General features: G+C 41.7%; 1 protein-coding gene across 2 annotated transcripts in view; it reads right to left on the minus strand.

The window, feature by feature from the left end:
- Window positions 1-16,806, minus strand: part of plekhh1 (pleckstrin homology domain containing, family H (with MyTH4 domain) member 1) — a 37,605-nt gene that overhangs the window by 3,155 nt on the left and 17,644 nt on the right. The window contains exons 6-29 of one of the 2 annotated variants that reach the window (XM_042389171.1): window positions 16,560-16,641; window positions 15,691-15,873; window positions 14,597-14,743; window positions 13,971-14,491; window positions 13,677-13,755; window positions 11,383-11,474; window positions 11,049-11,196; window positions 10,408-10,544; window positions 9,732-9,842; window positions 9,318-9,404; window positions 8,761-8,919; window positions 6,814-6,894; window positions 6,361-6,540; window positions 6,160-6,271; window positions 4,736-4,848; window positions 3,440-3,616; window positions 3,140-3,237; window positions 2,823-3,000; window positions 2,511-2,666; window positions 1,912-2,009; window positions 1,417-1,558; window positions 1,079-1,221; window positions 660-789; window positions 448-531 (exon numbers count right to left, since the gene is read on the minus strand). In XM_042389171.1, the coding sequence (XP_042245105.1) occupies window positions 448-531; window positions 660-789; window positions 1,079-1,221; window positions 1,417-1,558; window positions 1,912-2,009; window positions 2,511-2,666; window positions 2,823-3,000; window positions 3,140-3,237; window positions 3,440-3,616; window positions 4,736-4,848; window positions 6,160-6,271; window positions 6,361-6,540; window positions 6,814-6,894; window positions 8,761-8,919; window positions 9,318-9,404; window positions 9,732-9,842; window positions 10,408-10,544; window positions 11,049-11,196; window positions 11,383-11,474; window positions 13,677-13,755; window positions 13,971-14,491; window positions 14,597-14,743; window positions 15,691-15,873; window positions 16,560-16,641 (3,438 nt within the window). Of the gene's footprint in view, window positions 1-447; window positions 532-659; window positions 790-1,078; window positions 1,222-1,416; window positions 1,559-1,911; window positions 2,010-2,510; window positions 2,667-2,822; window positions 3,001-3,139; window positions 3,238-3,439; window positions 3,617-4,735; window positions 4,849-6,159; window positions 6,272-6,360; window positions 6,541-6,813; window positions 6,895-8,760; window positions 8,920-9,317; window positions 9,405-9,731; window positions 9,843-10,407; window positions 10,545-11,048; window positions 11,197-11,382; window positions 11,475-13,676; window positions 13,756-13,970; window positions 14,744-15,690; window positions 15,874-16,559; window positions 16,642-16,806 lie in introns of both variants that reach the window. The other variant, XM_042389170.1, reaches the window with a different exon arrangement.

A 16,806-nucleotide genomic window follows, 5' to 3' on the forward strand; every position in this document is an offset into this window, starting at 1 on the left:
TTTCTCTGACTTTCTGAGAGCACATGAGCAAAGCTGCCCGCCAGACCAAGAAAGAAACAGAGCACCATGGGCTGCTGAAAATTACAGAGCTCAACCTAACATCTTTTACATGTTGAAACTGCTGTCTGTCAGGGTCAAGAATGTCAAATTGGAGGTTGGTCATTTTATTTTCCTGTGCATTTCTGGTGTTTGGTTTGAAACACAAATAAAAAAAAAATCTTTCCAGACCAGTGGGTCAACAAAGCTCTGCAGACATGGTAGTTGTAAATAGGAATCTCAGTATTTCAGTTATAAATCTGTAGGTCTGCAGCACAAGTAAACCCTGACCCTAAATTCTAAAATGTTCCAATTAAATAAATGTCATTCTCTTTATGTTTTACATAACAACACAGGACAGAGATGGCTTGTGTTGACAGAGGTATTTACTCTCTACAGTTTGAAACTCACCATTGTGTAGTCCAGTACACACAATCCATCCTCATTGACTGCCAGCCACACCTGGCTCTGCTCAATAGGAGAGGGAGGGACAGGCTGTGGACACGGAAAACAAAGACAGGTCATGTTACGGGTGTAATTCACCCTAAGTGAAGACAACAGACTGGTCCGACCTGTGCTTACAAGCATCACAGACGGCTATGTTACAGTTCAAGCCTTTTTACCTTAGCACTGAGGAGTTTGGCTCCAAACAGGGGCCATTTCCGAGCCACGGTTAGGTATATTCTCACACACTCGGATGCACTGCACCCACGTAGCACAGACCACTTAGTGGCCAGACGCTCAGTAAGATCTCTGAAAGGAGACAAGAAACAGTAGTGCAGGTTTAAATATGAATCTGTAGTTACTACATTTAAAGTAAATTCACAACATGAGCACCCTACAACATCTGTGTCTGATCTAGCCTTGCTTGACATAGACTAATTAATGACTAAATACCACCACGATGTCTGTCAGACTTGTGGATATTGCAAAATACAAGTAAGCAAATAAATACAAGTAAACAAATCTGTAAGCTGACATCATGCTCTTGATAAATAAATATGATGATGATGCATTTAGATAACACAAGTGTTTGTTTTACCTGAGCTGCTCCGAGCTGCAGTCTTGTTTGTAGTGTTTGGGGTAGAAGCGCTCTAAAGCCTGCAGGAGAATCAGCTGAGATTTGGGTTGAGGAGAACTGGTGGGCGAGGAAGCAGCTGGTCGCTCCAAATCACCATGTTCAACCTGCAAGAAGACAAAAAAAGAACGAAGACATATGGTGAGAAAAAAAAAAGAGACTGATGTTTTTAAATAGTCACCTGCAGCATGTTTCTCTTGGACTTAATGAGCCCTTTATAAATCAAATACAGTACAATGCTGCTTTTTGTGCAAAAAGCTTTATTACAATTTATATTGTGTCTTGGCATAATCTTTACACACCTGTGCCATGAGGGCAGCCACCTCAAGAGCCAGCTCTTTGTTCACAGGGAAGTTGCCTTGGTGAACTTCATCATTCACCTGGTACGCCAGGAGGAGGCGCTCTCGCTCCGTCTCTCCTTTCACCTGAGATCGGAAACATAGCCTGTACAAGGACATAAAAAAAAAACAACAACAAAGGGAAAGGTTGTCATGAAACTTGTTTTTCAGGGAAAAGAATCTGGCAGAGAATGAAATTATGCACACACCACTGCATTTTCATGGTGCAAGAAACCTAACCCCAACACTTAAAATTACTAGGTAAGGGGAGAATCACCATCTTTTATTGTGTGGTCTATGTTTTTTTTTATTCTACAAGGCCTTCTTTTCTTTACACAAATGTTTGTTTTTGGTCAAGGAATAATTATGAACACACAATAAAGGATTTTGAGTTTATAGGTGTGTCTGTGTTTGTTTGAACGCTGTTACGCAGCCCACATGTGAGCATGGGAATCCTACCTGTTCTTATATGTTAGACGGACAATCCGAGTCCCCTCGTTTTTCCCAGGGTGCAGCTCCTTTAGGGCCTGCTCCCACTTGGAAATGACATCACAGATCTGGCAAAAGGGATACAAGTAACTCTCAAGTCAGACATGTGGAATCGTTTTACCTTATTTTTGGTTCTGTCAGCAGGTTGCAGTAGCTATAGCTAAAGACTAAGACACTGATTTGTCCAAAAAATGTTGGCTATACTGTGCTGTATGTGCCAGATATAGTTCACTGTCTTTGCTTGAGTGGTTGGACATGATGGAACAGTTTCAGTAACCAAAATTAAAATTAAGTGGAAGTACTTCTTGTACCACGATTGAGTGAAATTAAATTACAGAGGAAGGCTATTATGCTGGAATATGCCAGCATTTGAAAATAAAAAAGTAACAAAAAAGTTTGGACAGCCTGAATTTGTCCAAATTAGTCTTTAACTATCCACTACTGATCTTCAAAAGTATTAGGTAACATGATATGAGTTATTTGACTAAATACACCACAGAAAGCCAAGAGCTTCAGTGGAGTGGAGGGTTTCTCCCCATCCACTTATTCTCATTGACCCGCAGTCCAACCTTGGCAGACGGCTGCAGGCAGTGCTCCAGGTCTTTGCCAGATGGATCATCAGTGAAGAGGGCAAAGCCGGACAGCTGAGGCTTCCTCATGCCAATCCTCTGGTTCAGCGTGTTGAGGAACTCTTCCACTGTGGTGGAGCCGTCGAAACCCACCACCTACACGAGAAAACAGATAGCGACGATATCATACAGCTGCAGAACCACCAGGCAGCACCAGAGGTTTCAGATCCTGCAATTCTGGATCTGGAGCCATCATATGTTAAAGAGAAAAGATTGATGAGGTAGATGTCAGGATCAGGATGGATATGTTACCTGATAGGTGTTGTTCATAAAGTGGACTGGGATGCTGAATGGCAGCGAATGGTGGTACGGGTTCCTCAGCAGGATGGACACTATCTCCATACGCGAAGGTTTGGCCTCTCGCTCTCCATTCTGTAGCGTTCGCTCCACTGACCTCTGACAGTACACTGCATACTTCCCCACCTCACTCCTGTGTGGAGAAATAAGATGAATGCGTAAAGACATATTTGGAAACCTGTTCATTTTTATTTTCATTTAGTTACTTTGTTGATTTTTTTTGCTATACTTCAAGGAATCAGGGGTCAGCTACAAGGCGTGACGCAGCTCACCTTGGGTCAGCGTTGCGTTGCAGGTACTGTCTCAGGTACCAGAGGAAATGTTGTTGAGGAAGGAACAGAGCCACACACAGAGACAACAGCTGCCAGCACTACAGAAAGCGGTGGTAAAAAGAGACTTTAGGTAACAAGAACACTGAAAAAATCTCTTCTGTAAATTTTTTTCATCAAAGGAAAATGTTTGCCAAAAAGTTACAAATAAACAGAAATATCCACTTTTCCTGCTCTGTATTCCCCTCTTTGCTCTAACTCTTCACATGTATCTGTTTTATTTTTAGTGCACACCCGGCTGACCTGTGTGAGGGAATAGTTGTGTGGCGTCCGGCGGTTAGTCTGTTTGATGAGCTGACAGTACATTTCATTCTGCAGCTCTGGGTGCGTCAGACAAACTTGCAAAGCATTCTGGGCCAACGAAGTGTGGTAATCGACAGATGGAGACTCGACCAGCACGTTGATGAAGAGCTGACAGGACTGCAGAGGAGAGAAAAACTTCTTCATATTTTGAGACTGATGCGTCATTTCACTGCGCTGCCAGCAGATGGAGTCAAACATGCACCAGACACTCCAGACTTACTGGAGGCAGCATGATTTCAATGTATGTTATAATAGCAAAATAAATGAAACTGATGGCAAAATTCAGGTCAGATAAATAAAAAAATATAGTGGCAAGAGGTCAGAAAGAGTTCCAGTTTGAGGATAGAAATGTGAACGTCATTATTTTTCCAAGTAGGCATTGTTGTTATCCACTGGGACAGATGAAGACAAAGAACCCATTTAACAGTTTTCATCAGTCTTGATCAGATTCATTAATACTTCAAAGGCATGAAGTGGAGCGCAGACTTGAAAAGCGCGTCACATCCATTCATTCTGTTTCTTTGTGTGTGTTTGGGACTCTGTTTTTAAGGCTGACTGGTCAAAGAGAGTGGCAATCTATTCACCCTTCATTCCTACAGCCTTACTGTAGTGGATGAGGCTGTGAAGCATGAGTCGGGCAGGGAGGGGAGGCGGGGGGGGGGGGGGGGGGGGGGGGGGGTTCTGGGTGGGCACACTGTGAGTTGAAAAGAGAGGAAAAGGATCTTCCATCTACCTACAAGGTCCCTGCTTCTGCTCTGATCCCATTTCTCCTCCCCCCATCCTGTGGCTTCGATATCCATTGCTGCCACTCTGAAGGCTCTGACCTCCCATGTCTCCTCTTAAAAGGGGCTCCTTTCACACTGGCTGTAAACCAGAGGAACGGTTAGCCTCAATCAGAGCAGATAATCAAGGCCATTATCTCTCTTCCACACTCTTAATGAGTTGGGGCCCCTCGTCCTTCAGCCTTTGATCGGGTTTAGAGGCAGAAGGGAAGAGAAGAGGAAGGCCGCGGAGCGCGTCCAGGAGTAGGAGGGGATAAAGGGGGAGCTACGGTGGGGACACACTGCACAGGAGTAGGATGAATAATGCCTTGAACAGACCCTCACCATGAGAGACAGATAAAGAAAGAAGGATTTGTAGAAAGAGATAAAAGGAAGATGAAAATCAAAAGTAAGTGGAACGGAACAAAAGGGAGAGGAAGAGACAGAAAGAGGGGTTAGAGGTGGAGGGACTGACCTTAAAAAGCTTAAGAGCCTCTGTCTGCAGAGCTTCAGAGGGTAGAGTGGTGAGAGGCGAGCGCAGACCCTCCTTACAGAAGCTCAAGGCCTCACTCTTCCACAAGGCAGATTCTGGGAAAAAAAAAAAAAAGAAGAGAGGCGCGCACATGAACCCACGCAAACACACATGCACGTACAGAGAAACATAGAGATTGAATTTCAAAGCTATAACGACTCGACAGCTGACAAATATTCACACACCGTGTCCCAGTCGTAAACACTGTCTGCAGTGTGGATTAAAGCTGTCAGACATTGTGGATCAAAATAACACGTAGCACGCTACTGAGTAAATTTGTATCCACTTGTACAGGGACTTTGTAAGCCCTGCGCCTTTCAGTCAATTATCCATACTGTGTGTATCCAAGTGTTGCAAATTCATCTTCAGTGTTTTCAACAAAGAATACAGTGTTATTGGTACGACATTACTCTTGTGACATACTTAGATCACATGTTTTTGAGTTGTTAATTTAAATCAAATTTGAAAAAAATCCAGCACCATTGCATGCAGACAACATGCTCCTATTCAAAGGGGACATATCATGCACATTTCCAGGTCTATATTTATATTCTGGGGCTCTACTGGAATATCTTTGCATTACTTACAGTTCAAAGAACTCCTTATTTATCTTATACTGGCCCTTTATGCAGCCCCTCAGTTCAGCCTCTGACTGAAACAGGCTGTTTTAGCTCCTGTCTCTCTAAGGGCCCCCTCTGAAAAGGACCCACTCTGTTCTGATTGGTTAGTCTCTGCTGGCTCCAGAGGTTATCTAAAAGTAGTAGGATTTACCTTCTTTTTCTTGTTCTTTACTCAAAATGTCAACTTCTCAAATACATCCGTGCATGTTCGAGCCAACAAAGATTGTGGGACAGACATTTGTTTGTGGGAATGCACTAACAATCTGATGTCAGTCTGACCGGGGAAGTAGAGGTAACATTGCAAATAAAGCATTCAGAACAGACTGAAGCCCTGGCTTTTGACTTTCAGGGACCATTTTTACATATGTTCATCTCAAGTTTTGGAACTCTGACCATGTTTAACATAGATATCTGAAATTATAACAGTATATAAATGACATAAAATCACAAAAAGCATGTTATGTGCCCTTTAAAAACATAATGCACATCTGCTGTTGTTATAAATTAGATGAATAAACCTGTTTTGCATTGCACTGACCTGCATTTTATTAAAATGATTATTAACTGACTTTCAAGCAAGCCTACTAAAGCCTGCTTTTTGGGTTGATCGGTGCAAAAATACTTAAATGACTAATTTGTAATTAAGAGGAAGTATTTCTAAATTACGTGTGAAATTACGTAGTAGCAAAGGAGCATGTTAAATCTATAAGTCAACATATTTGTGTTTGACAGTGATGGATTTCTCACCTGGGTCTCCCTCTGCATCAAGGAGTTTACCGATGAGCTGCTCGTACTCTGTGCCCACCTTTAAGGTTGCACTGCTGCCTGCTGCCACAGACAGGTGATACAGCCATGTATCCTGTGTAAAAAAAAAACAACTTCTCATCAATATACAAACAAAAATGAAAGAACAAAAACAGTTTGAGACATTATTGAGACATTCATTACCTTCTCCTGCTTGGTGCCAATGAGCAGGTACGTGGGGCTCTGGTCTCTTGGCTGGACCACTAAAGTGCAGTGCGAGGAGAGGAAACCTCGACTGCCCGTCTCATAGTCTTCATCTGAGTCACAGGAGCGATCCACTTCCTGTACTGATGCCTCACGCATCTGCAGCTGACCCAGAGGCAACTGAAACAGAGTAGGAGTTGGTATAACAGGGGCTTGAACAAAATAAGGTGGCAACAAGTTCTTTGTTCTTTTTCTTTTTCCAACACCAACTAGTTAGAAAGTTCATTTAACTTCTCCACCAATTATTTATTTGTCAAAGGCCTTACTCTGTACAGGTGAAGACAACCGTTAAGAAGCATGTACTTGCAGGCCTTAATAATAACTAGCAAAAGACAAAATGAAAAGCAGGTGAAGGCATGTTAAAAGTGAGAGAGAGAGGCATGTTGTATGAACCTTGTCTTCCTGGTTGCGATAGTAGTAGAAGACTTTTCCAACCAAAGAACACCACACCAGCTTAGAGTGTCCATGTTTGACCTGAAACATGAAGACAACAGCACAGACAAATATGAGAAAAGTTTCAGGACAAGTTCCAAGACTATGTGGCTATTTTTCAAAACAGTAGTAAATATAAGCCTGTGCATTTTTTTGTATTCTTTGAAACTCTGACCAAAAAGTTATTTCAAAAAAAGCTTGACAGATCAGGGTCAGAGAATTTCTGATTCCTACATCTGACCGGCAGATGTCTGGGGAGCATGCATGTAGGTGTGTAAATCATGTGAGAGCAACTTCAGTTACTTCCATTTGAAAATTCAAACAGGACTTTTTTTTTGTTGTTTCCAAAGCAAAGTGACAACTGATTTCTGCCAAATAAAAACAGCCCATCCACGCTCTGATTAACCTGCTGCATTCAACTGCATTTTCACCAGGAATGCAGCTGCAGACGATAAGTATACGTCACTTTCTGAGACTGACTTAGTTTTAGAAATATGAATGGAGCAATGATGACACTGGAGGATGCCTTCAACACGAAGCCAGCTGTGCATCCCCCACAAAGGCGGGGTCACAACAAGGTGAACTACGCTGAGAGGCAGGACAGCCCCCGTCTGAACTGGGATCACGTCATAACCAGCAGATCAAAGACAACTCGAAGGAAAGAATTTGGGGGTTGGTGACAGCATATGGGCTCCATCATCTCAGCTTGAGGTTGTCAGTCATCTGTCATCTGTCATAGACCAATCACACACACCCGTCAGATGCTTGAGTGTCTTAACTTTACTAAAAGACAAGCCTCAGCTGAGGAAAGGCAGGGAGAGAGCTAGAGGTGGGGGAATGTAGCATTCCAGCAGGTCTAGCCTCATAGCCGTGTCCCAACGTGAAGGAAGCTTTCAAGAATCTGCTTTGAGAGTGCTCTGTCAAACCCCCCCCCCCCCCCACCCCCCCACCCCAGAAACAGACATTTCTATACCTGCCTGAATGAGGACTTTATGCCCGAAAACACATGATTTCTGCAATGCTCTTTAGGGAGAAAGCCTATCCTCTTGCAACTATGCAATGGATATTCATAAAAATAAACAACAAATAAATCTAACTACATAATTTCAGCAAATACAAATAAATACACACAGAGTTAAAACACTTTTTTAAAATATTGAGTTTAGATGGAATTCCAGATGCTTTAATAATTTGAGCTGTAACAACTTTAATTGATTAACTGATACAAACTATTTCAACAATTGCTTAATATTTGAAGTCATGTTTTTAGCAAAAATGACAAATATTGACCTACTTAAATGTAAAGATTTGCTGTTTTTTGTTTTCTATGATAGTAAACTACATATTTTTGAGTTTTGGACTGTGGCCAGTCAAAAAAGTAATTTTAAGATTTCAAACTGCGGTCTGGAAAACTAGTATTGTTCAACACTTTCTGATATTTTATAGTCCAAATGATCTATTGATTAACAGTAAAAACATTGACAGATTAATCAATAATGAAAACAATCATTAGTTGCCTGAAAATTACAATATTAAAGCCTACGAAAACTTATTTTCTCCTAGTTTTAATTGTTAAACTCTTATTGTTAACTCTTAAGCAATAACTAAGGCTCTTTTTCCCCTAACTTTAAAGGTACCTCATGCAGTTTTTGACCACTAGGGGTGCTATGGAGAAATGTTTTATGATAGCATACAGTAGCAGTGGGATACAATCCACTGATCTGACTAATGCTTAATGAAGAAGTTTGTTAGACCTCAAGGATATACACAATGTAAAATTAACTTGTTTGTTTACAACAAAACTCCACGGGGTACCTTTAAATCTGTTGCTTTTATTAATTGATCAGAAATATTCAGTATATTGTAGATTTGAGACCAAATGATATCTCATAACCTCTGGCTTCTGACCTTCGTAAGCCAGCCTCTCACGGTGGGCTTGGCAGTGGTCTCCACGGTAACCGGGCTGGTGGCCTGGACTTTGAGTATGTTCTGCAGAACCCTGATCCACTCCTCAAGGATGTTGGGTGAATCAGCGGTCAGGTAGAAGGTCTTCTTCTCTGTAATCAACTGATTAGACGAAAGGGAGAAATATGGGAAAAATGCTAAGCCAAGCCGACTGAGATAGCATCATCATGTCAGAGGAGATCAGAATCAGCTTCCGAAGAGCCAGGAAAACATTCCCAGCCAATGCTATACTTGATGTCATCTTAAGCTGCTTCTCTGGTATGCAGCAGTAAAGCTCTACTGTGATGCAGCGCTGCAATAATAGTGCTGGCGTACGTAGCTGCATGTGCCCCCTCACAACTTTCTTTGTTTAAGAAATACAAGTTCTTTATTGCAACAAAAAGGAGCCACTATGTCAAATATTTAGTCCTATTGAAAACTGTCAGTATATTGTATCTTTAAATGTTCTTACACCATCTTGAGTACTTTGCAATGCATTTTAAATGTGTTTTTCCACTTACTTGAAATGTCTGCGCTCCTTCTCCACGTACTATACGGCACGACGAATTGAGCTCAATCTGACCTTGAGGTTTCCTGATCACGTCACTCTGCAAACACCAACCCGAGAACACAAACACACACACACACACACACACACACACACACACACACACACACACACAAGAGTCTTCATTTCTGTCCAAAATTATACAAGAATTCCATCAGAAACTGGAGCGGTCACAGATGCATTAGTTACATCTGACAATATTGCTAGTGACAAGGTCTTTGGTCTAGGTATTTTCATGGTGCCTTCAACTGCCGCCAACCATTTCATAAACACAAAAAATTTTGAAATATCCTTGCAATGTTTTCTGTGGAGACAGCAAAACCTTAGAAGGAAGCAGAAAGGCAGGCTCGCAGTGAGACACACTCACAGGAGATTTGTAGTAGAGGATCTCTCCATTCCTCAGGATGAACCAGCGACGTTTCCAGGCTTTCACCTGACTGCCCATCTTCAGGAGGTACCCAGACTTCTCCAGCATCTCCTGCAGACACAACTGGTTAAAAACATCGTATACTATGGCGTGGTGTGTAAGATTTAGCACTTTGTTTTGAGGTAATTTTTATGTGAAACCTTTTCTTAAAGTCTCACTTCCATAACCTGCATTTGCTCCCCTTTTAGTGTATTATTACTTTTTGCATTGTCATTTTTTTTAAATGAACACTTCTGGCTTTATTAATACACTGGTAGACAGAAAGCTCACCATCATGCACCTAACTTCAGGGCATTTTATAAAAACAATTCCTCCTGGATGTCCTCTAACACTGCAGAAACTTTATTTAAACTAGAGATTACTTATTTGCAGTATGTAAAAAATAACAGCTGAAATGGATATAATCATATAATGAAATATTGAATATAATGAAATGAAATTAATGAGTATCTAATAATAATACGTGACCCAAAAATAAGACTGTTCATACCCTATTTGAACAACTCCAATGATTTCTTTATCATTTAGAGTCTGTGTTTATTTCAATTGGCACCGCTATTTTTAGCAGCCATCTTGATGGTAGAATAATACAGCACAAGAGGACTCCTCTACTCACAGGCCCAGTGCTCTCACAGGAGTAAGACGAGGTCCGCTGGACTTTATGTTCTGGTTCAGAGTAGTCACTGTCCAGGGAGTAGGCATCAGGAGGAATCGCATAATCGCTCTCTGAGCTGATGGAGGACATTGACACACCTAGGAGAACAGAAAATGGCACATAAAGGTTCAGTAAGAAAGGCATACAGACACAGGTTGGAGGAGGAAAAACACAGGGAACGATTAATACATGTCTTAATTAAAAAGACAGCGAGCAACAGGTGGTTCAAGGCAGAAGGCTCTTAAATGACTTTACTTCTTCTTCAGTTAATGATTTAAAGAAGTGTTGAAGGTTTGGATTTCCTTCTTACAGAGTGCTTTTACTCACAGGAAAAGTTTCCGAGTTTGTTTATGTTTTCAGATCAAATAAGGAATTACACACTCTTCATTTGGTTCAGGAAAAAAGCCAAAAATTTTCCTATCAGCCTAATAAAACAATTCAAAACTTCCAAGGTTAGCTTAAAAATGTATTGCCAACAAGCTTGCCAACAAGCTTGAAGAAATGCAGTTTCCTTGTAGAAATGACATTTTCGCACATGTTTTTTTTTTTTTTGCTGATTTAATCCTGTCTGTATTACTTTAACAGTGATCCAGAATCCTCACCTCTCTTGACAGCACGTGGGCTCCCAGGGACACTGCCCTTCTTGTCCGGACTCAGGATGGAGGTCCGTAAACTGGCCAGAGAGCTGCTGTCGTCTTCAGACCCGGAGTCATCATCAGGCAGAGGCACACTGCTGATCTGAGTGGCTTTCTAACTCACAGACGCATCAAAAGAGTAAGTTATTTCAATATGGATGAAAGCTGATCTCATGCCTATAACACAAAGTAACATACTGTAATTAATATAATCAAAACCTGAAGCACAGTAGATACAGTAGTAGATATCCCACACATTAAGCTGACAAGCTTCGTAAAACTTTAATAATAAAGAACTCACCCCTTTCAGTGTGGTATAGACTGGTACATTAATATTTTTATAGATCAGTTGGGTGAACGGACCTGCGGCTGGATACTGGGGCAAGCTGGACCCTGTAACATACACATGTCAACATTTATTCAAAATTTATTTTATTTAATGTTTTTTTTTTTTTTAAATTTGTTTATGGAACAAGCACATAGCATGACGCAACGCCGAGCCTAGTTTGCAACGCCCGTCCCTGGATGGAGATTTATATAAATACTCACAACTCAATAGAAAAGCACATAAAGAAGGATAAAAACACAGAATTATGCAATAAAAATGCCATAAAAACTTTATAAAAAGCATCTAATTATACATGACTATAAGACTGATCCCGCTTTTAAAAAATGGTTTCAACTTCAAGTTTAAAAGTGACATAAAACAGTCCAAAAAGATTGTTGTGTGTGTTTCAGCCACTTTCATTTATTTCATATCAGGTAGTCTCATCAGATCTTTTTCATCAGACCTGAGAACATAAAACATTCATAATCAGTACATAATCACTACTCCTTCTGAGATTAGTGGGTATGTAAGAGATATCTAGTTACAAGATTTAAATGGGAGATGTGAGGGTAGCGTGGAGGGTTTATAGATGAATATCATGAGATGATGAGATGAGATGATGATGATATGATGAGATAGTTCTTGTCTGTTAGGAAGTCCACCCAAGCTTGTGATATAAGCAGTGTATGAAATGTACCAGTGGCTCAGATTGGTTTGATAAATTGGAGAATATGAGAATAATTCTACATTAATATGATCCAAATCTATTGGTAATATAGTCATTCCTATATGATATACAGTACTGTGCAAATGTTTTAAGCACTAAAAGTAAAGTGAGGATGCTTTTAAAAATAATGCCATGAATACATTTAATTTATCAATTAGCTTCATACAAAGTGCAGTAAACCTGAATCAAATCAATATTTTGTTGTGAGCAGCTTTGTCTTTTAAACAGCAGCAGTTCTCCTCGGTACACCTGCACACAGTTTTTCAGGTTCTTGGCAGGTTGGTTGTTCAAAGCATCTTGAAGAAGTTGCCACAGTTCTTCTGTGTCTCAGTTTCTTCTGTCTCTTCATGTATCCCAGACTGACTCCATGATGTTGAGATCAGGACTCTGTGGGGGCCAAACCATCTGTTACAGGACTCCTTGTTCTTCTTGTTGATGAAGATAGTTCTTTATGACCCTGGCTGTATGTTTGGGGTCATTGTCATGCTGCAGAATGAATTTGGGACCGATCAGATGCCTCCCTGATGGTACTGCATTACGGATAAGAAACTAAACATCTAAAGTGCCTAAAACTTTTGCACAGGACTGTATGTGTAATAGCAAAGGGGATAAAGCTCTCTTGTTGGCAAACTAAAACAGGTAGTGTAGCAATATGTTAAACACCCTTAGACTTAATATAGAGCAGAAGGGGTCAGATAAATCCACACTCTTGCTTGCAGCAGGACTCTTCAAGTACCTAAATGGTAAAAAATGGTCCTTAGCTAAAACAAAATAAAGCTGGTCCATGGAATTTATTTTGCCAGAGAACAAATGCTCCATCAACAGAAGAACCTTAAGGCCCAAACATGGGAGGAAGCTGAATAAGCTGAGCAAGCTATGACCGCAAACTAGCTGTTTGGCAGTCAGTTACGTGTACCTGGCAGTCAAGAAATTTAATATTCAGCGTGCTGTCAAACCTCACTGTCTGCATCCAGACAAAATGGATGATGACGGGACAGAAAGCAGAGCAGTAATTACACCCAGACCACGTCCTTTCATCGCAGATGATTAAAAAGCAGCCTCTCCCTCTGCTCCTCCAAACCCCTCCCCCTCCTGTGCTCTTCCTTGGCTCTTTAAAAAAAAAAGAAAAAAAAAAGGGGGGGGGGGGGGGAGTCTGAACTGCCTATCGAAGATGAGCCCGCACCTGCACAGGTGTGTGGAGCCTCAGGCCAGAGGAAGTGACATCAAAGGCGGCAATGACAGGTCCAAACCAACCACACTCACCCCCCACAGCAGCTTAAGCATCAGCTGAATGACATGTCACTTCACAGCACCGACTCATCTCCCACACCGCAAGCAACACCACCCAGGCTCACGACACACATGCAGACAGACGAGCACAAACACACAGGGTTAGATATTACTTTAAACACTCTTGTTAGTGTCTTTCTCACTGCGCTGCAGAGAATATAAGTTGAGTTTAAATGTCTTTCTGTTGCAGTATAGTGTTCAATGAACAAGTGGCGGGTTCGTTTCTGGTTTCTCCCTGCAGGCGACTCACCTCGTCCGGGGCCCCTGGCTCCAGGAGTGGCCTCTGATACTCTCATTCCTGACTTAGCCACAGCATAGATCCGACTCTCCTGTAGAGGTCGACAAAGCCAGAAATATTCATATCACTTCATTTAAACCTTCATTATAAAAAAAGAAACATTGAATGGTAACATTTTGGCATTGAGATCTTTGCTGAGCAAGTCTTTAATCCCTGTTGGTTCCTCATTAAAGATACAGTATGTTGACAGCATCAATAATACATCAAGCATGGAGAAGTTAAGTTGATAATACTTGTCTTTCGTACCCATGAAGGAAAGCGATGTAAGGGAGGAGTTGGAGGCTTCAGAACTTCTGGATCCAACCTCTCCAGTTCCTCTGCGAGCCCCACAAAGGAGACTCCATCTCGGGAAGGGTCTTCTGATCCCGCACCCTCCACTACGCCATCCATGCTGTCAGAAAGCCCATCATCAATGTCTGTTTCTTCTACAACCTGAGAGAAGGGCGAGGTGGCAGTGCCGGTGCTCTTGAGTGTGGAGGAATTGGAAGATGGGGTCATGATGTCGATGTTAATGTTGAGGTGGTGAAGCCTGTCCAGGCTGGGCTGTGGCTGGCTGTAGTGCTTCTTGACCAGCTGGATGCTGTCCCTGGGGGTGAGCGGAGTCCGTACCTTGGGTAATGTCATGCTGGTACCTGACTGGTGAACCAGAGGCTGCGGAGGATTCGGAAAAGGGTTGTTGGTGGAGGGGGAGCGTGACAGGAGCGGGCTTTTAGGTGTTATTCTGTGAGGGGACTCTGGGGAGCTCGGTCCGTGGGCCATCTCGTAAGCTGAGGATGAAGATGAAGAGGATGAGGATGAGTGAAGGCACTGAGAGCGGAACTTGCTGTTGAGCTCATCCGAGGAGTTGTCTCTGTCTGAGCATCCTGCCTGACCCTCTGGGCATACTGGGAGCTCTGGTCCACCGATGGAAACAGGACTGCTGGGACCCTCCCTGCTCCGACCCTGAGAGAGAGCATTGTGTGCTGCAAGGTCTCCGTGGCAAATCCCTTTAGTGGCCTGTTCAGGAGACCTTTTCACATCTAAGGAAACAGAATATGGGGAAATGATGTTAAAGGAATAGTCCACTGAAAATCTGTTGTACGTTGTATATTCTAACAATCATTGCTTATGCCTTAGTTGCACCAGGTATGGCTGCATCGCATTCCAGCTGCAACACAGCTTTGTTCCATCCTCTGCACAGCTTCATACCCCACGGAGAGTTTCAGAAGTGGGGCGACTGAAGTCAAGCCAGCTGCCTTTTAAATTCAGTCGAGCTGTTACTACAGTAATTACAGTAGCCTAAGCCGAACGAGGCTACCGTAATGACTGCAGTAGCAGATTTTGTTAACTTGCTCAGATTTTGTTGATTTGGTAATTTTTCCTTGATATTTGTGCTTCTATTATGGGTAAGTAAGCTATGTAGTTAAATGGTTTCTTTATTTGTCTCTTTTAATTGAGTTTATTGTTGATATACGATCGCTCTATGCCGTTCCTGTGTCTGACTTGCTGCCCGGCTCGATCTGCTCTGTGCAGCTTCTGTCAAAAATAGACTAGGTGCATATGTTTAGTGGAGAGAAGCAGAGCGCCACTTCTGGGATGCTTCTGAAATGTGCTGCAGTGTGTCTGGTGGGATCACAAGCACTGACTAGAGTGTAAAGGCAGACGTAAAATAAAAGAGCATAGAAGGAAAATGAAACTAACATTCTTATTTAAAGAATAATCAAACACAAAAAATAGCTGTCAGTGTAGTCAGCAATGCAAATAAAAACTCAATTTTGGGGCTTAAAAGTTGAGCTAAATTGTTTTGAATTTCAATGAAACACATTTTACAAAAACCAGGAATGAGTTAAGGTTAGATTTTGGCTTGCAATCAGACTCAAGATCTTTCCACCATTACCGGTTCTGTTCCGGTCGTGTGTTCAGCTCAGCTCGAATCAAAAGCTCCCTGCTACCCATCCAAAGATAATATGAATTAAGGGCAGCACACCTGTTGGTGAAGTCTTGATATTAGAGGCGGCCCCACGAGGACCTGTCTGTCTCCAGCTGTCATCTTGGGCAGGTGGTGTGCCGGGGCAGCTGGGAGGAAACAGCGAACCATTTGGCACCAGGTGGGTATCCATTACAGGGGAGGTGGCAGGAGATCCAGAGGATGCAGGTTTCTCCAAGAGAGCTGAAGGAGAAAGAAAAATACAACAACTCAGTTTTTTAACCACCACATTCATTCCCTACTACTTATACTTACTTATTCTTTTCCAATGGGTGACAGTAAAACCATTTAAATTCCAAGATTTCCAATATTACAAGCAAGAAATATTACGGAGCGCAACTTTCCAAAGCTCTCCGATGCCACTCCTCTTCTCCGTCGACTACACTGGCTCCTTGTTGCAGCTCAGCAACAAAACACTTGCAATTTAGCTTTCTAACATGCTTTTAACTGCTGTACTTTACATTTTTAATGACATCCAGCTCTTGTTCCTTTTGAGTTTGAATGCACTTGTTATAAGTCGCCTTGGGTTAGAGTTGCAACAATTAGTTGGTTAGCTGACAGAAAATAATCATTAATTGTTTCTGTCATTTTGCTCATCTTTAGGTTTTGGACTGTTTGTCAGACAAAACAAGCAAATTGAAGACATCAACGTGGGCTCTGAGAAATTGCGAGTGCCACTTTTTCACAATTTTTAAACATTTTATAGACAAAACAATTAATCGATGATGAAAATAATTGTAAAACGTAGGCCTACGTTTGGACAAAGCATCTGCAGAATGAATATGATGGAATGTAATGGGGATAAAAGACTTTTCTCTTTTCTCTATCATGTATAGCGCAGTTTTCCAAACACCTACAACAGTACTCACCTTGTAGTTTGTCCTGTAGCAACATTATTTGTTCTGTGTGCTTCAAGTTGGCCATTTTCAGCTGCTGGTTTTCCTGCTCCATCTGCAACAAGGAACGTGTGTATCGTAAAAAACACGACTCAAAGTAGTTTTGCAGCATCTACCGTAAAATATTTAAATGATGTATTTCTGGAATAGTTTGTGTTATCCTGTTATGAAAGCTGAGATCGTGATTGAAATGTGTATGCCTCTTAAAACAGCTTAATTT

Source organism: Thunnus maccoyii, chromosome 16 (assembly GCF_910596095.1).
Source record: "Thunnus maccoyii chromosome 16, fThuMac1.1, whole genome shotgun sequence".
NCBI classification, from domain to species: Eukaryota; Metazoa; Chordata; class Actinopteri; order Scombriformes; family Scombridae; genus Thunnus; species Thunnus maccoyii.